The 20015-nt window shown below is 35.3% G+C and overlaps 1 protein-coding gene across 3 annotated transcripts; it reads right to left on the bottom strand.

Moving 5' to 3' along the window:
• Positions 1 to 4512: 4512 nt before the first annotated feature.
• Positions 4513 to 18474, bottom strand: CIP111 (Cam interacting protein 111). Of its 3 annotated transcripts, XM_059607182.2 has the most exons (11): positions 18000 to 18474; positions 16862 to 17020; positions 15028 to 15920; positions 13183 to 13387; positions 9119 to 9326; positions 8337 to 8833; positions 7135 to 7561; positions 6839 to 6919; positions 6486 to 6676; positions 6219 to 6406; positions 4513 to 5083 (listed from the first exon to the last, which is right to left on the bottom strand). In XM_059607182.2, exons 1-11 carry the CDS (start codon positions 18282 to 18284, stop codon positions 5002 to 5004), a joined length of 3216 nt encoding a protein of 1071 aa, XP_059463165.2. In that variant the 5' UTR covers positions 18285 to 18474; the 3' UTR covers positions 4513 to 5001. The 3 variants fall into 3 exon arrangements, with proteins under 3 accessions (XP_059463165.2, XP_059463166.2, XP_088367385.1); XM_059607183.2 differs by lacking the exon at positions 18000 to 18474 and having other exon boundaries at positions 16867 to 17009; XM_088511259.1 differs by lacking the exon at positions 18000 to 18474 and having other exon boundaries at positions 16854 to 16912.
• Positions 18475 to 20015: the final 1541 nt, after the last annotated feature.

Here is a 20015-nt window from a genome sequence, read left to right as displayed (position 1 = left end):
GGGTCTTATACTTGAGAGTGAGTGTTACAAGATCCGAAGATTTTCCCTTTTTTTTTTTTTTTTTTTTTTCCTTTTTAATTTGTTTTTGGTTTTGGCAGCGCGTGTGTATGTGCTCACTGAGCCAGATATTGTGGCAGTAGAAGTGCGTACTCTCTGCGCGCGTGCGTGTCTATTAATAGCTCTGCCACTGCTTACTAAACCAGGACAGCAATCGTACTTTTGCAATTGAAGTCGCTGGCGCGTGCACATCACGCTCGTCGGAGAGAGAGTGGATACGGCTCGTTCATTATTACAGCAAAAGATTGGTTTGTACGGGAATGGGGAATGGGGAATGGGTTGGGATTAGGAAAAAGAAAGAGAGAGAGAGAGAGATGATAGGGATGCAAAGTTTGGTGACTTTGTGGGAGATTTTGTTTTAGGTTGCTGATGGGGGGAATCATCAATTGTTGTTTGAGTTGGTGTTTGGTTGTGAAGATAAGTTTTTTTTTTTTTTTTGCTTTTGGTGGTAGTCCCTCTCTCTTGCCATGGACGAATAATAATGTGTTTTGTGCCAATAAAATCTTATCACAATTCTACAATATTTAATTGGGTTTTTTTTTTTTAAAAAAAAATAATAATAATTTGGGGTTGACCCCAAATTAGGGATTACCAACTTTTATATGTAATGTAAATCTGATTTTGAAATGTTTTTGTGGTATGATGAGCAGACAAGTTGACAAATAAAAAATTCCAAAGTGAAAAGGGGACAAAAGTTTGTATCTTAATTCCTCTTCCACAGGTTGAAATGAAACATGAACATAGATAGAACGAACACGACCGTTTGGCATTTGTTTGCTTGTTGGGTCCAAAAGAGATGTACCCAATAAATTTAATGGGAAGATAAGGCATTTAATGAGGGGATGAGTGTGTTTCTTCTATATTTAGCCATGGAATTGGCATGCCTCTTCCATCCCACAGAGGGAGAGATACCGATAAAAATCAATCAACTTTGAAAAGAGTTGATGGATCACGTGATCACCATGTGGCTCTTTTGAGTTGAACCCCACCATTTTTGGCTCTTGGATGTTCATTCTTGTCTTCTATTCTACTTTTGGATATTCCTCCGAGTAAGTCACACCACTTTTTGTTGCTGAATATCAAGCTTATGAGAGGCATTAATTGTATGAGAAATGTCAAATTTAGTTACTAGGTTTTCGTGCCATTTTAATTTAGCGTATCGGTTTTAAATTTTGAGATTTAGATTTGTAGATTTTCTTCCAATTTAAAACGATAGATATATTTGTCATCCTATCGTCCAATAAATTAAATGTCATATTAGACCAATCAATTTATATCACGTTACTTTCGTTTGATACATCTTATACCAACTATACATGTCATGTGATAACATTTACTTTAAATTACAAATATACCATAAATACAAATAAAAAACAAAACAAAAACTAGAGAAAAAGAGGTGGACGACCACCCCTAACTAGTAAGGGGCAAGAAGAGGCTACCCCTCAAAAAGAAGGATGACTACTCATAGAGAGGAATGGCCTTCCAACCCTCTATGAGAGTAGGTTGCACCTTAGACAGAGATGACCACACTTTAGTGAGGAAAAGTAGAAAAGAGTGGTAAACCTTTGTCGTGTTACCATTAAGAGAGGGATGAGACCACCCCTCTATGAGACAGGGGTGCCACCATCCCCCATCGGTACGGAGCGACCCTCTCACCAAATGAGGGGCGGCCTCAACCATGCCTCTCAATAATTATGCAATTTATGTAATAATTTTGAGGCACTACTACTATTCTTCAATAATAATTGGCGGCAAATAAATTTCTTTTTTTTTTTTTTTTTTTTTGCAAACATAAGATCACATAGACAATATTTTACCATAGTAGTAAGCATAAACATACTACATACATTCAAAATCACATAATTATATCAAGTGTTCCATTTACAACTTTAATTAAACACCATAACCCATCTAATAACTGGATTGGTTAACTTATGTCTATATCTTAGGTTATACCTCTAGTTAATCAAACACCATTGAAGCTCTCTCTTATTGACTACTTTAGTTGCTTGTCCTCTGCATCCACATGCTCGATTTTTGTAAAACAGTGTTTTACAGCGCAGGGACGGAGCCAGTTTTAAATTTGGAGGGCACCTAGGGCCAAAAGTTTTTTGGGGAGGGACCAATTGGCAAAAAAAAATAGCTTAAATTTTTTTTTTTTTTACCTTATTATTTTTTTCTTGTCATTTTTTTGGGGGGGGGGGGGGGGGGGGGGGGGAGTGCCAGGGCCACTGCCGATTCCCCCTAAATCCATCTCTTTTTACAGGTGAGACTATGAGTTCACGACTCATTAAGTAAACATAATTCATGAGAAAATGTATGTAGTGAGCCCTAGTTAAAACAAAACAACTTTCGTTTATTTCATATCCTATCATAAGGTAACCATAATTCGTACTAGAACTATTTGGAACCATATAATATCCTATGAATGGGTAACTATGAGCTTGTGTTGCAACCCTAATATAGGGAAACATAATCCTCGTACAAAGAACCATAATTAATCACATTAAGTATCTTGATTAAAAAATGTTCTTCATAAACATACTCTCATAAACAATCTTAATATCTTCATGGCTTAAAACAGCTCATAGCAATAAAGATGTAGTTTAGGCTTACACCATTTCAAGTTATCCTCTGCCATTTTCTGGGAATACTTATTCCCCTATTCATGGTTATTTCTTCTCTACTTCTTCTAAGTCCTTACTCATTATCCCCTATTTTGTCAGAACATCCCTAGTTCTATGAACTTGTTATATTTTCTCTCTTTTTTTTTTTTTTTTTTTTTCTAAAAAAAAAAAAAAAATTTCTTTTAGCTTATATTTTTTATTTTCTGGGTGCTACAAAAGTAGTACAAAAGTAGCTATTAGCTTCCAACCTAATGAGTTTCTCAAATGCTCACTCAAGACCTACATCCTATTACATGACTCTCCTATTGAACTCTTCCTTTCCCTAAATTCATCATAACCTATGCTTTGGTATAGATTCACTCCTATACTTAGTCCTTGCATAATCATTCCTAGGAGTCTACAAAGCTGATTTGCTCTTTATGTCACTTTGGCACAATCATCTACTGCAATTTATACCGTGTTATAGGCTTAATTGCTCAAGCACGTAATAGATAGATTAAGGGTAGTTTGAGGAGCCCTAATACTTCCCAAATCAACTTAAGGCTGAATACTATTAATCTTTGCTTAATTTCATTAATTAAATTGGCCTCTTTAAATAAAGACTTAATACTAACATAAATAAACTACTTCTTAATAATAACATGTTATCTCTCATGATAAGTATTATCTCTAATATTTAAATTCTAAACCTAATTATAAAGGTGTCAATAAAGATAACTTATTATCCCCAAGGTATTTTAATCCTAAAATAATACCTCTACTATTAGACTCATAACATACTGTGACTTTAGTTGTGGTTTAAATGATGAATTCTTAGGTTTTACTTTACATTTAATCGTCTCTAAATTTTCCTAAAACAACATATATGACCCTGCACACTTTTTTCTCCTTAGGAAAACCCTTATTTTTTGTCTTTGGGAAATCTCAGATGAACAAACTTCGACCGAGGGTTTGATCGAGGCTCATTTACCTAGTTGCATTCGAATGGGCTTCAATCAAGAGTTCGATAAAGGCTTCTTGGGATATGCACGATTGATTGAGCTTTGATTGAGGCATTTTGTGATACTTTCGATCCATCAAGTCCTGATTTCAACTTACCAAAACCCAAAGACATCATGAAAACCTTAATTTTCACCACACTTTATCCTCCCAACTCAACATTACACTGCCACACCATTCTTACACACCCAAATGCACTTCTCTCGATTGAAAAAATAAAAACTTAAAATCTAAAATTTAAATATTCTTTTGATGAAATGCCTCCAAGCCTCACCATGCTCTATCTATTTACACCACAATACATTTTATATTTATTATTTTATTTAATCGAATTTATAGTATTTTCTTAAGCAGGAAGGGAGCTATAGCCCTCCCCAACAGTTTGAATTTATTTTTTATTTTTTTTTAATTTAAGATATATTTATAATTTAAAATAATTATAACTCATAACAAGTGCAGTTGATACATAACATAAGAAACAAGAGTTACAAGACATTAATTAATTAGTCTGATGTAATATACCGTTAACTAATAATAGCACGATAGGTTGGCAATAACTTGTTTGAAAACAAAGAAAAACCTAAGAACCTCATAGTTGAAATTAAAATCTCATAAAATGTAGAAAGAGCAAAACTGTTGGTGGACGTTAATCACGCTGATCTGGCACCAACCAACGGATGAATTCTACGAGTACTCAATTCATTCAGATTTGATATGAGAGCCGCAGTTATTTTTGACCACTTTACTTCACCCAACACTTGGTTTCAAGATCCAATCATAATGCATTAATGCTGCATCAAACAAAATAATGACAAAAATGGAAGTCTAGGAGAATATGAGGAGACTTCATTTATCCAACCCATTTTTCCATCCTGTTGAAGGTCAATTTCATGCACAAAAAATTTCCTATTATATATGTACATAGGTCATAATTTGGAAATTCTGGCGATGGAGATTCAAGTCTGAGGATATGCCTCTGCCAAGTGCTTTTCTGCCGTCATGGTTTCCACAGCCGGTCAACGGGGTGCCCCCTCATGCTCTAACGACACGTGTAATCCACAACCCCCCCTCAATTGCAAAATTATCATAAGGGGATATCTGGGGTCCATCAGAAAGCTGAGTCGGACTGCAATTGGAGCTTCCCAGCCTCATCAAAATGATGCGTACGTTGTAATTGTATTAGTCATTTTTCCTTTTGAAGCCCCAAACAATCCCTAGCCTTAACCACCTCAAAAACCCTATGGATTGAAATCGGACAATGTGTAGTCTTCTCTTCCTTTGTGCTTTCAGATGACTGAGCTGCAGAAAAGTTGGGCTAAACACTTGAAGCAGACTTTGAGAGTAGAAGGGCTGCTGGGAATTGATAAAGGAAGAGTGCAACAGATTTTATAAGGTTCCTGCTTCATCAAAGTTAAAAGAAAAAAGAAAGAAAAGAATGATCAATTAGTATGAAAATGCAAATATTTATTCAGGGAAGGACATGTCTTTGAGAGAGAGAGAGGACAATAATCACATCATGTAACAAAATACCTGAAAGGAAAAATTAAACGAAAAGGTTTAAGAGAAATAAAGTATACATGCAAAACAGATGAGCTTCAAACGCAAGGTGAAGTCTGCCTATGTAGCATTGACACATTACAAGACATTGAACAACAGGAAAGGCAATAATACATGGAAGATCTGGGAAGATTATGAGAGAACAATAAAGAAATATGTACTTTTTAGGCATATGGTCCTAACCTATTCTAAATAATAATCCTAAAATCTAATTTGATTAGGTGTCTGTCTGCCACTTGTCAATAATGATAACAGGGTTTTCTAGTAATTGAAACTCTTGATCATGTCTAGACTCTAGCATACTTATATTTCATAAGCTATCAAGTGAATCATGCTTCCAGTAATTGAAAATTCTCATTCATGTCTTGCATACATATAATATTTCATAACCCTAGGTTTTATTAAAAGAATCACAAAATCCTAATTCCACCAAATTCAAATATTTTACTGATGCAAAACAATAAACCATGAAGAACTGCTTATCCACTGACCTCAGCAACAAAGGCATACCATTTTTATTGGACTATCATTTCCTCAATCCAACTTATCTGAACGATTTTGACAAATCAGTCAAATATGTGACCAACGCACTGATTCATACGGGTAAGGACTTTAGTTATTCAAACATTTATCAAATGACTATAGCCTTGGAGACCAGATTGATAATTGGCATTTTTTATTCCCATGTAACCAAACCAGCTAGATTTGGCAAAATGATCACACGGTTCTCATGATAAAGCCATCTTTAGAAACATTTGATAATATCTGGACTAGTACACCTATCGTAAAAGATAGTTTTGGAACATAAGAACATATTGCTGAACTATTGTTGGCTACAACAGACTTGTTCCCTTGGGCTGTTAGGCCCCAGCACCAAGTCTTAAAACATGTAGGGAGAGAGAGAGAGAGAGACTTTAGCTCAAAATAGCAATATTAATTGAGAAAAATAAAGTAGCATGAGAAGAAATACTTTACCAGATGGGAAGCCAGTTTGATTTACTAGAATACTGCTGAAATACTAATTCATGTTCTGTTGCAGTAGAACAAACAAGCCTTTGAAATTTTGCAGATAGCTCTTCACAAGAGTGAATTTCTGATGGCTGTACTTGTCTAATTGCAGTCTTTAAATGTTGCATTGTTACTTCTGAAGCATCAAGGCACTCCTGGTTGGGAAAAAAATTATCAATCAATCAACAATTTCAAAAGACAAAGCCATCTAATCATGAAATGAACTCAAGAAACCTCAATAGCTGCAACAGCTGCCTCCCGGCAGATCAATGATATATCAGCCCCAGTGAAGCCTTCTGTGAGACTAGCCAGCTCCATTATGCTGATGTCAGAACTACATGAAATTTTGCGTAAATGGATGTGGAATATCTCTTCTCGGTCAGCGTTATTTGGAGGCCCCACATATAGCAGCCGGTCAAAGCGTCCTGTACAAGTCTCTTGTGAATTGTTAGGAACGTTACCAAGTTTCTAGGAGAGGGAGTGGTAAGAGATTGGAAACAACTCAACTACCAGGTGTATGGGTGTGGGTTGGGGAGGTGTCAGGTGTGGACGTGTGAGAGAGAGAGAGAGAGAGAGTGGGGGAGAACCTGGTCTTAAAAGGGCAGGATCAATCTTGTCTGGTCGGTTTGTAGCAGCAATAACAGTAACATCAACTCTTTGATGCAAACCTGAATTCAACAAAATATTTGTTTTAAGAGAGAGAGAGAGCTTGGTTTAGTTTTAGAAAACAATAAATGTTAACATCTAAAATATATTCAAGATTAAATTTCCCAAACTTTTAGTTACTTTCATCTTAAGAAATAAAGTACCATGTCTAAAACATAAGCCATATGAAAAGAAAACTTCTATTGGTAGAGTGTAATACTCCAAATTCATCACTAACCATCCAGTTCAACAAGAAGCTGACTCATAACCCTATCAGAAACTGAAACCCCATCACTTTCCTTGCCACGGATGACAGCAAGACCATCAATTTCGTCAAAAAAGATAATTGATGGGGCATTCGCCCTTGCTTTTGCGAATAGTGATCTTACAGCCTTCTCAGATTCACCAACCCATTTACTGAAAAGTTCTGGACCCTTCACGGAAAGGAAATTCAATCCTGCTTCAGAGGCTACTGCACGTGCCATGAGGGTTTTGCTGCAACCAGGAGGACCAAACATCAAGATCCCTGTTGGGGGACGAGTTCCAATTCGCTTGAATGCATCCTGGTGTTTTTGAGGCCACTCCACAGCTTCCATTAATTGAGTTTTAACCTCACTTTGGCCGCCAACATCTTCCCAATTGACCTTTGGAACCTCAAGTATTACCTAGAAATGAATATATAAGATGAGAGTTGGTAAATTAGATCAAGTAGCATATTCTATGCTAGTTGTCAAAAAATTTCTCCCAAAATTAAAATTTATAAGGTTTTCACATTTTGGCTAAATGTGAGGCATTGAAGGCTGCAATAAAAGGTTAAAATATGAACAATTATGGGAATTGGACTCCAACTGAAGCAACCACTTAGTTAGCTTGATCAATTGTGCTTAAGATCTGGCAACTTAAAGCATAAGTGATTACACTTCTATTTTTCCAGCATAGTATGAATGATGGCAGCAAGGGTAAAAGATGCAAATGTAGGAAAAATCTACATACAGTTCCATAGTCCCCTAATTTTATCTAGTTCCATGATACTTATATACTTGCTCATCATTTCGGAACTAGTGAAATACTCATATTAGAATTCTTTCTTTCCCATTTGTTTTTTACTTGTTCTCCCTCTTTTGACTTCCTTATATCAGAGAAATTCACATATTCAACTCAGAAAAATAGAACCCAGGAAATATTCTTCCATGGGGGGAGAGAATATAATTTGCTAAGCACGTGAATTGAGTTTCAGAATGAAAGTATTTAAGTTGGACCCAAGATATAATAGGTGATGGTTATGGGTCTAATAATTGCCATCATATGATTGGCTTATATAAAAGAATAATGAGACTATAGGACTCACATAAAGTGTCATTCTAGATGGCAGACCTCACTTCCTCAAATATATTTTAAACAAAAATGATTCTCTAAGCAATGTGAACACATAAACAATACCTCCCGCATGGCACTGGGCCTCACTTTGATCCTGGCCTTTTCAAAATCTTCAAAAGCTACTCTTAACATACACTCTTCTTCAAAGCCATCTATGATGTGATCTACATGTTCTGGAACAGAGCCCTTCAAGGGAAAGGGTGGTCGAATCTCTGAGGAAACAGACAAATTTGAAACAGAAGAAGTTGCTGAATCTGCATAATCCCTTGAAATATCTCTTGTAACTTCTAAGCAATCAGATCCATCGGTTATAACATCGGAACAACCTTCACATGCAACAGATGCTGAACTGGAGACCAAATCATGACAAGAATATTTAAATTTAACATAACGCCTGAGACAAACCAATGCTGCCTCATTGCATAGGGAAGCTAGATCAGCACCCACATATCCATGTGTGACCATAGCAAGATGTTCAACTTGCATGTCTAAAAGAGAGTGTTCCATTTCACCAAGAAGAGTAAGCAATATATCTAACCGCTGCTTTGGAGATGGCACACCTACATACGAATTTTCAAGAGAAACAAAATTAATAACATATCCAGCAAAAGGTGATAAACTCTATGAATCCATCAAGCATTTGAACCAGTAAAATGGACAACAGAAAAATCTTTGTTTGAACTCCTATTCCAAGTTCATCCACTAAGTCACTAAATACTTGATATTGATTCCTATTCCCTGAGTAATTTCTATTCAGTGTCCGCCGTTGTGCATAACCTGCACATTTTGACTGATCACGGACAAATCAAGCTAAACATATCATAATCACAAATAATTCATAATACCTATTTCAATTTCCCTGTCTAGTCTTCCAGGTCGTCTCAGTGCAGGCTCAATACTATCAGGCCTATTGGTTGCAGCAATTACAATCAATCCATCAGTTCTGTTAATCCCATCCATCAAATTTAACAACGTAGCAACCATTCTTTGAGATAGCTCTTCACCTCCATCTTTCCGAGCAGGGGCAATGGCATCCAACTCATCGATGAATACCTATAATAAGAAAATCCCAGTTAGCCATTTGAAACACAAAGTCAACAATATCACTCTATAAGGCAAAATCTTGATAACTTTGATTGAATGCAATCAACTTGATACACTTGGCCGAGCCACCCCAAGGCCTATAGGGGTGGCTAAACCATTTTGCTTTTTGGGGGTAACCGAGCCTTGGAGGTGGTTTCGACCACCACCAAATGGGCCAAAGGGGGTTGGCCAAAACCACTTCTAGCCAAATGGGGGTGGCCGAGCCACCCTCAAGGGCCTTGGGGGTGGCTCTTGGCCAAAATGGCCCCCCCATTTTTCCCAAAGGCCTTCTATTTTTTTAAAATGTTTTTTAATTATTTTTTTATATTTTTAGTTTTTTATATAGTTCTTTTTAATTTTTAATATGACATGGCCACGTGTTAGTTTCTTATTGGGTTGACGTGGACGTGGACTTCCATCAATTTTATGGGCGGATTTTGGACGCAAATACCATCTCCGTTTTTAGCCATAAGCAAAGTACCATCTACGATACAAATTGAAACTGAGATGAGCAAAAATAAAGTCCTTACACCACAAAGAGATAATGAGCATTTAACCTTACTCCTTTATTAGTAAGGTTGCTAGGCAAAACCTACTTAGGAGTCTCTTCAATACTAAGATGCCTATAAAAATAATAAAAATGAAGTTACACAAGCTTACACGAGTCCAGACGAGTTTATACGAGTATTAAACAAGCTTTAATATTTGTCCAAGCTCTGTTCGTTTAATAAATGAACCAATCCCAAGTCGAGCCCAAATCTGTTCGCGAGCAACTCTGTTCATTTACAGCCTTAGCAACCTGTTGTGGTTGAATAGGGGGGAGGGGGGGGAAGAGTCTGAATCAGTTTCACCAATTTCTGTAATGTGCTGAAGATTTTTATTTGTTTTTTTTAATGAATAATAATTTATTGGAAAAGATTTTTAGCTGTTTAAAGTCACTCACATATATCCCCACTTTAATATGGTTTAAACAGTTTGGTCACTTCCAAAACATCAATGAGTCCGTCATTATAGTTCTCATGTGAAATAGTCTTAAGAAAGTACCAAGGAAAATCTCTATGATCATGATCTTGCTTTTTTATAAGTAATGATTACTTTTATTGATGAAAAGGCAATCTCAAGTACGCATCAAGTATAGAAGAGGACCACCAAAAGCTTACCTCTTAACGTTTAACAAATCAAGAAAATCCAAAAGAGGTGACGAAGGAAAACTGTCAATGATAGTTATCTATTTGTACCATACTCTAAAGAATAAATCTTTAGGTAAAATGCACCTCCCACCCATGTGGTTTGAGTTGAATTTAATGACATCCTCTCAGTTTTCAATTTTTCTAATCCCACTCCTTGTAGCTAGTTGTATGGCAAGGTCCGCATGAATTCAAGGCAACAAATATGATGTGGCAAAGTTGTGACAAGAGCAATGACAGAATAGTGATGTATGACAATGGATAGTGACGAGCAGTTGTGACTTGGTAGGAACTAGCCACAACCATGGTTACTACGATTGGTGAAATATGTGTGAAATTGCACAAGTCCTAGCTAAAGTCCATTGAGTGAACTTGCTGAGCACCACGCTCCAAGATTGCAAGACATAGGCGAAAGAGAGGCGGGAGCAAGCAACTCGGAGAGGCGGAACAAGAGGGCTTGGCCGTCCTCAATGTTGTGGAGGAGCTCCTCGACCTAGAGAATCTAGGTGGGGGAATTAGTTGGTTGGATTGGGCATTTGGTTTGGGCTTGGACTTCTATGAACAAAGAGGGATTTGTGACTTGGACATAAGAGACACCTTTAGTTGGCATGGGAGTCTCCACAAGTCTTCGGCAGGAACTGACAGCTGAATGGGCACACACTTGTTTGGTAAGTGGCTTGAACCCAATTAACAATCCCTTTACTAAATTTAACAGAGAGATGGGATTATTGGATTAGAGCAATTGGAAAAATAGAGAGAGCATGACTAGAAAAAAAACAAAGCCAAGGAGGTGTTATTAGAATTAGCCAAAAAGTTCCAAGGTTTGGTTTTGGCATGACCTTTGGTGTGGGGATATGGCCCTTAAAGATGCTTTTTTCCAGTTTTATTTGGTATTTGCTCATACAAAGGATGCTCTTGTTGAGGCTCACATAGAAGTTTTTGGAGGTGCCATTTAGTGGATCATGACCTTTGCTAGAGTGGCTTAGGATTGGGAGGTGAAAGTCTTTGCCTCGTTCTACAGCTTGATGTATTTAGTAAGAATGAGAAAGGAAGGGGAAGACAGGTCCTGGTGCCTCCCTTCCAAAAGAGAGTTGTTTGGTGTTAAATTCGTCTAAGTGTCATGAATTGATGGTTTCCGCTTCCCTTGGAAAAGTATTTGGATGACTAAGGTTCCTCTGCAGGTGGCCTTTTTTGTGTGGTCAGCAGCCTAGGGAAGATTCTTACCAAAGACAATCTTCAAAAGCGGCAAATATTGTGGTTGATTGGTGTGTTTTGTGCAAAGAGAATGGGAAGTCTATAGACCACCATCTTCTTCATTGTGAAGTTGCTTGCACCATTTGAAATGATTCCTTCAATCAATTCGGGTTGTGTTGTGTTATGCCTAGACAAGTAGTCGACTTGTCTCTCAAAGTGCTGTTGTTAGAAAGATGGTGCCTTTGTGCCTGTTGTGGTGTCTTTGGAGAGAAAAGAATGATAGGTGTTTTGAAGACTGTGAGAAGACTTTAGAGTAGTTGAATTCTTTTTTCTTCAAACACTTCGTATTTTTAGACAGCTGCTTAAGTTTCTCATTTAGTGATTAGTTATCATGGTTTTCTTGTTCTTTTTACCCTTATTACCTAGGTGGCTTCTCTTATATACTCCTTATGTACATGAAGTGCCTTACGCTTTTAATGATATTACGATTAATTATCAAAAAATGAATCAACCAAAACCATAGATGTTGTAGGTTCATTTTACACTAAATCTTTTAACACCTTCAAAATATACAATCAAGATAATGTAATACGTTTTTCATTTTTCTTCTTTTTTCAACTTAACCGTAAATTTTTCTCTAAATCAACTCATAGAAAAAAAGCATAGTCTCTGACTCTCAACCAAAAAGGCGTGTTAATAAAGGATGAGTCATAACTTATAGTCGATACTTTTTTTTTTTTTTAATGAATAATAAGCAAAGCTCTCGCACATGAAAGGTATACAAGAGAAGCAACCAACCTATTAGAGTAAAAAATCTAAGAAGTTAGCAAGATCAACAAGATTAGAGGAAGAAAAATTAGGAACATAAGTTACAACCTAATCTAAAAGAGATCTCAAGAAGGAGGATTTTAATTGTAGCACATTAGACTTGCAATCCTAAAGAAGGCGCCAATTTCTCTCTCCAAATGCTCCACATTAGTAAAGTAGAGATAAATTTTCAGATGGCCTCTTTTGAATGTCCCTGTTCTAGAGTCTTCCAACAGTGAGGCATCTCTAGGATATTGCTAGGCATGACCTACAAGACTCCAAATAAGATGAGAAACAAGCGCCAGATGTCGCTAGTAAACTCACAAAGGATGAGGAGGTTGTTTACGGTCGACACTTAAATTATTGTCTTGACATAAAACAGCTCTTAAGCTATAGTTCTATGATCCATCTGATTAGATTTCACTGGAAATAAAATGCTTGTGGTTACACTTCACACATAAATAACTTGAAACTGTATTAAATTGCTACGCTCTACACTTAATTGTTTTTGTGGTTTAAATAACTAAGTTCAACACTGTATCCATCAGTACTTCAACCACAGAACAGCAATAATCCCTCAAAAAATAAGGCATAGATCTGAAAGAGAAATTTAACATTTTGGGGTGAAGAATTCTAACCATGGCAGGTGCTGCTTGGCTTGCTGACTCAAAAACTTCAAGCAAAGCTTTCTCACTTTCTCCATAAAATTTACTCACAATTTCAGGTCCATTCACAGAGAAAAGTCTGACACCAGCATCACGGGCACACAGCCGAGCTAAAGAAGTCTTTCCCGTGCCAGGAGGGCCATGCAGAAGCACTCCCTTTGTAGTTCGTAAACCAAAACTAAAACAGTAACATCAGTGATCAGCATTTAACACCGAATATGTGGACCATTAAAACAGCTGCATTAAGTATGCAACTAAAGGATGACAAGAACTTCAAAACATAGAATTGAATAGTTCATAGACATAGGAAGAGACCATCGGCAACAATTATGGGCAATGTGTTGATCTCCATTTTGTTTTACACGTAATCGAAATATCATTAAAAGCATAAGGTGCCCCCAGGTAAACAGAGTATATAGGAGAAGCCACCTAACTAGGAAGAACAAAAAGAACAAGAAAATCATGAAAACTAATCACCAAAGAAAAACAAAAGCAGCTGTCCAAAGATACAAGGTATTGAAAAATAAAGACTTAATTTTTTCCAAAGTCCTCTCACGGTCCTCAGAACTTCTATTATTCATTTCCTTCTAAAGACAACACAAAAGGCAACAATGTGTTGATCTCCATATTTACTAGAAAAAAGCAATTACATATCCGACTATACCTAAGATTGCCCATAGTTCAGCTAAACGATGTACATTGGTATTATGAAATATGTACTCCATATTAGAATCTGTACAAAGGTTAACAACAAGCTTGGATGTAGAAAGTACAAGCAATCTATGCCATTTGAGATTTAGGTCATTAACTCAATTAATTATAAAAGACAAGGTTACAATATTAACAAATTCAATAATATGATCGCTGGAAGATTATCATGGGCAAGGGAATGATCAAAATAGTGGAGATGGACTTCTATCTGCAACTTAAGAAGACGCTTCATGAGACAGTGAAACTTCTATGGACTATCCAACTGTAAGCCCGACTTCTCATATTAAATTTAGCTGCCACTTAGAACAAAAAGGCTCTAGAAATCCTTAAATGGTATACCTGCCTTCTCGTATTAAATTTAGTTGCCACTTAAGGAAATAAATTTATAAAATATATGGGCGATAAAAAAAATATTTTCTTAACCAAGCCTTGTAGTAGAGGATAATGACCAATTTGCCATTCAGCCATATCTAAGGCCACTCATTGAAAAAAATATAGGCCATCATGATGTTCTTCTGTCTCACTACACTCTTTTATTAGCTTTCCTCTCACAGATGTTCCCTTAGACTAATGTTTCAAATTCATGTCAACTGTTAATCAAACAGTTTATTAACTAACTTATGGGGGGGGGGGGCAGACTTTTTTGGCTAGGTAGTAAGGCTTGATAATACACCTGTGTAATAATTGGTATGTGTCACAGGCACACAGACAAACTTTTGAGGTCACTCATTGGTATATCCATCTGAAGATACTTGGAGATGCTGGTATATTGTTAACAAATTCTTGATATTTCCTGCAGTGGTATCCAGGTTGAACTGGAATTGACTAACTAACCAAGTCGAGGCACATATCTTTGTTAAAAACTTAAAAGGGAGGAAAAGCATATTACTAGACCTATATGCATGTATAATTGTTTTGGACATAAGTGCTTACAACTCTTTTAATAACTACAAAATAGTATATTTTGTAATTTGACCTTTTATACAGCACTATCTATGCAATCTGATATGTCCCCATGTATCCATCTCTAGAGAACATTTTATTTAAGTTGATCAATGCAAAATAACTGAACAAAATAAACAAGAGAAAATATTTTATATGGCATACCTCGACAAAGTGTCCTTCACTGATGAGGAGACTATTATATCTTTCAAAATTGCATATTCTTTAGAAAGACCACCCAACTTCAAAGTATTGTCCACCACATTAGCTTTAACATCCTTATATTCAAGTTCAACACCTGAGAAACCTCCTTTTTGAGAAGTTTCAGACACCACATTGGATGGAAAATGCAGACAGACTTCTGTATCTTGGTTTACAACAAAAGCATGGTTCACATGGTCCACCAGCTCAGGATCTTCAAAGAGCAAATGTTGACTTTTCTCATTCGTATAATTATGGCTGCTACTCTTTGCTGACAATTGTTTAGCACCTATCACGCGAAAAATAGAAAGCTCGGGAAACATCGGGATGGTGACAAAATTTCCACAGAACAGATTACGAGAAAACAACCACAAACGAAAATATGCATGCAGAGCTTTCTTAGCACTTTTATACCCTATTACCTCCTTAATATCAAATGAATCCATAGATGAACTGCTTGGATTTGGTAAACATGATACTGAATTTCCGCGTATTGGTGATGTTGTGTGACTAGTACTAGAAGAGCTAAGTTTTGACTGATGCAATGGAGTTTTAGGGGATGAAACCATTCCAATTTCAAATGGATCATGAGGTTTTTCTGCAGGGAAGTTCATGGAAGACAACATATTACTTGGCAATGTTGACTCATTCTTCGAAGGAACCAGCTCTAGATGCAATTCCTTACAGTTGTATAGAGCAAAAGAGCCAACTCTGGTGCCATTTGGTGTGTCATGTCCATTTACAGGACTGGATGGAAATTGGCTTTCTATAGGGTAAACAAACACAACACTGCCTAAAGTAGGACAACCCATGGTGTAGGAAAGGTTGGAAGACAATCGCACTTCATTCTTCAAAACCTGGAAAAGTTTAAAAAATGAAGAAAAAAGAAGTCTTAGTAATAAGATAGACCCCAATCTCTGTTTAATATGATGTATCAAGATCCAATGACATACTAGATGCAAAATCAGGTACACCAGCAACTCTAAAATTTACCAATAAACCAAGACAAACAAAAACATGAATTGATGACATGGGGAGAATGAAAAAACATTTTTTAAAACACATACATTGCATCTCTTTATGTTCTAACAGCTGCTTTGGACCAGATTCAAATGGTCCATTCTATTTCTAGAAGGCATGCCAACCCTCATGGGGCATATCAAACGTACAATGTCTAATGGAATTTTCTTAAATTATAACATCATTAAGCCAAAAGCCCTTCCCTAACCTTTTAAAGAAACAGCCCAAGAAAAAACAGCAACCCAAGCTTTTGAGGCAATGCACTCCTTATTTAACAAATTTCCTCAAATTAAAAACAACTTTAAATCTTCTGGATGTAGCAACAGTGAATCCTATTGCTAAGAATATCAGCTGCATTTATCCTTGATGGATGTTTTTGCATCTGAAACCTAAAATTCCAACCTCCCAAAGGCTGCCAACCTGCTTTCAACTTACCAATTCGATGCTACAGTAAATTATTAATGCCAAACGTGATGGGTTAGATTGTGCAAATCCCAATTGCAAGAATGCTATTGAAGGTTTCAACCAGTACAACAATCGAAGACTTGAAGCATTTAACAATGGCATGACGGAAGTGAAAAAAAAAAATCAATCTCACACAGCTATTCTGCAGAATACAGAGTTTGTGCAAGGAGAGTGTTTAGGAACACAAATACCAAATGTTCCCAAATGTATCCTATTTATCAATCCATTTACTTCCCTTTTTCTCTTGAACTATTTTTCTGGTTTTCATATAAAAAATGGTGACAAAATCAAAACAACTAAATTACCATCAAACCTTACTAGAAGGATAAACTGTCGCAAGAGCAAAGTAGCTCCCCACTTCATTAGCCGTTTTCTCTACTGTATCAATCCCAAAAGATGCAGCACATTCATCTGCTAATGAGCTAAGTGGAAAGCTTGATGAAAAGTTCTTTGTTGAAGAAGCAAGTGACACCTGACAAACAGGATTAAGATAAAAAAGAGGATAAGTATGCAATCACACATGCCCTTTTGTGGGACTCTCTATTACAAGTTACTTTAGGATTATAATATGACAAATCCAACGAAACATACAACTTAACTTGTTTGATTTATAGAGGCTTATAAGTTTCTACAACAACTGAAATGTTATTATGGTAACAAGAGAAAAAGAAACGGAATGTGAAAAAAAAAAAAGAAAAAAAAGTGACAATTAAAAGCATTCAAGCAAACAATATCCATGAAGGGTGTCAAACTGATGTACTTGTTATAAGTAAAGCTAAACAATGAAGAAGCAACTTCTTGAGAACTGGACATCACAAAAGAAAAGGGCAACGTTATTTTAAGCTAAGAGCTTTAGCTTTCAAGTACAGACTGAGCGAGGCAAGGAGATCATAGAGACAAAGTGAAAAATAAACAGGTGAAAATGGGACTAGATTAGAGACAAAAAGAAAAATAAAAAATGACAAATATAACCAGTAAAAGGGACTAGATTAGGACATTAAAATACCATCATTTACATCCTAACAAGTAAGCTAAGCTTATGAGCTATGATTTCTAGGCAAAGTCACATTGTCATGCTGAATCAGACAGGGTTGTTAAACACTCTTAAAAAAAATTCATATCTGAATCAGACAAGGCATCTAAAAGATAACAACAGACAAAAATTTCCTATAAACTGGTTTAAAAAAAATTTCTTCCAACCCAGTCTCTAAAAGTAACATGTGTCCCTTAGCATGTGCTTTTCATATGTCGAACCGAAAAATTTCTATCCAAAAGATGATGGTGTAACATATCTTTGCAATTCATCATGAAAAGCAACCATAATTCTTTACAAACTGTGTACTTGACCTGTTTTATTCTGTTGGGTTGAATACAAACAAACCTAACCAATTATTCAAATTCCAGTAGAAATACTGAGACATAAGGGATAAAAAGTGGGGGGCATGAATTACCGATACGATGGACAAAGGGGCGAGGGAAGATGCAATCATGGCACTCTCTGAAAGCCAAATCATACAGCTTTTGGGCTTGGGATCGACATCAACATCAACAACTTTTGCAATAATAGCAGATTTGGCAATGAGAGCAGGATATTCGCAAGAAGCTTCTTCAAGAGCGCGGAAAAGATCCTCCTCAGTGGCTTCAAATTCAAAATTTGGTGTCCGAGGAGACACAGACTGGTCAGCGTTTAACAGCCTCGACTTTGCCTTGGAATGCTTCTTTGTCTTGGGCGCCATGTTTTCCCTCTATAAAAGCTTTGAAATCGCAAAACCTCAATCTCAGACAGACAGAAGAGCTTCTGAACTCAAATTGATTAATCAAAAAGTTGATAATTTTTGGCTGCCAATCAAACACTTTTTTCACCTACTTTATTTCGATAGCGAAGATCTAAATATTCTTGGGAAATAAGGCAATAGCTTCAGCATATGCAAAACCCTACTCTAGGGTTTAACCGTGTGTTCAATTGCATACATCATTTTATTCATATAATTTTCTTCAGTTAGCCTACGGAAGTTTCTTTATTTTGTTTCATAGCATTAATTCTTTTAGGGATAAATGCAAAATTAGTTCATGTGGTTGACCTAAATTATAAATCACTCATTGTGGTATGACAAATAATTTATAAGTCTCTGTAGTTTGCCTAAATTACAAATCACTCCATGTAGTATAAAAAATAATTTATAGATCATCAGGGTAGGCCAAATTAACAATTTGCTCCCTAAAATCAATTATAATAAGTAACTATATAACTCTAAACAAACACATTGTTGATTATAATATTAATCACTTAATTTGTGATATATATGATCATATGATCTAACAATTCACATAATCTTTTTTTTCTTCTAATTACAATTCGCATACTCTTTAGATCGTGTGATCTAACACTAACTATATTTTGTATTTTGTATTTAGTATGTTAATATTTGCTTGTATATTAACTATTCAGTATAGTTATATATTTAATTAGTTAACAACTTAACCATATGTCATAATATTTTATATTAGTTACTATTTATGTAACTTGTTTTGATTAACTTATTTTGCTTTTGTTTTTGTTTTCTGAAAATAGTTAACTTACTTAGTAATACTAAGTTAATATATATTAACTGACAAGTATGTATATTATATATTCATATATATAATACACATACAAATAGTAAGTAACATATAATTTTTTTTTGTCAAAATAACCTATAGTTAAATATACTCCGTCAGTAATTTAATATATATTAACTTAGTTAATATGTTAGTTTATTAACTAACTAGTTATTAAGTCTCGGGGTACTTAATTGTTGTATTAATATGAGTTTTTATACTGATGACTTATGTCATATTATATATGTATATTTTGCTATTATATAGTTATATGATTTAATAATCAATTAATCATTTGATATAATTATATAAATTATAATGGTAGACAATATGAAAATGTGACTAAATTCGGATGATAATTCATATGATATAACATCTAAATTATAATGATATCTAGAGCATAATACTCTAAACATAACAAGAGCATATATCTCTAAACAAACACATTGTTGATTCTAATATTAATCACTTAATTTTTGATATATATGATCATATCATATAATAATTCACATAATCTTTTTTTTTTTCTAATTAAAATTCACATAATCTTTAGATCATGTGATCTAACACTTAACTTAATAGTAATACTAAGTTAGTATATATTAACTAACAAGTATGTATATTATATATTCATATATATAATACTCATACAAATATTAAGTAACATATAATTTTCTTGTTTGTCAAAATAACCTATAGTTAATTATACTAAGTTAGTAATTTAATATATATTAACTTAGTTAATATGTTAGTTTATTAATTAACTAGTTACTAGTTAGTATGTTAATGCTAATATATAACACACATGTATAATAAAATAAGTAATATACATAGAAGTATTGAGTAACATGTACTTAATTATATTTACT

Source organism: Corylus avellana, chromosome 10, assembly GCF_965113065.1.
Source record: "Corylus avellana chromosome 10, dhCorAvel1.hap1.2, whole genome shotgun sequence".
Classification (NCBI taxonomy): Eukaryota; Viridiplantae; Streptophyta; class Magnoliopsida; order Fagales; family Betulaceae; genus Corylus; species Corylus avellana.
Note: the sequence above shows the minus strand (reverse complement) of the source record. Positions and strands in the feature narration are given on the sequence as shown.

Coding starts and splice junctions, on each gene's coding strand:
- CIP111 (XM_059607182.2), bottom strand. CDS start 18,284: ATGGCGCCCAAGACAAAGAAGCATTCCAAGGCAAAGTCGAGGCTGTTA. Junction 17,021..17,999: donor CCCCTTTGTCCATCGTATCG/GTAATTCATGCC, acceptor CCTGTTTGTCAG/GTGTCACTTGCTTCTTCAAC. Junction 5,084..6,218: donor TCAAACTGGCTTCCCATCTG/GTAAAGTATTTC, acceptor TTGATGAAGCAG/GAACCTTATAAAATCTGTTG.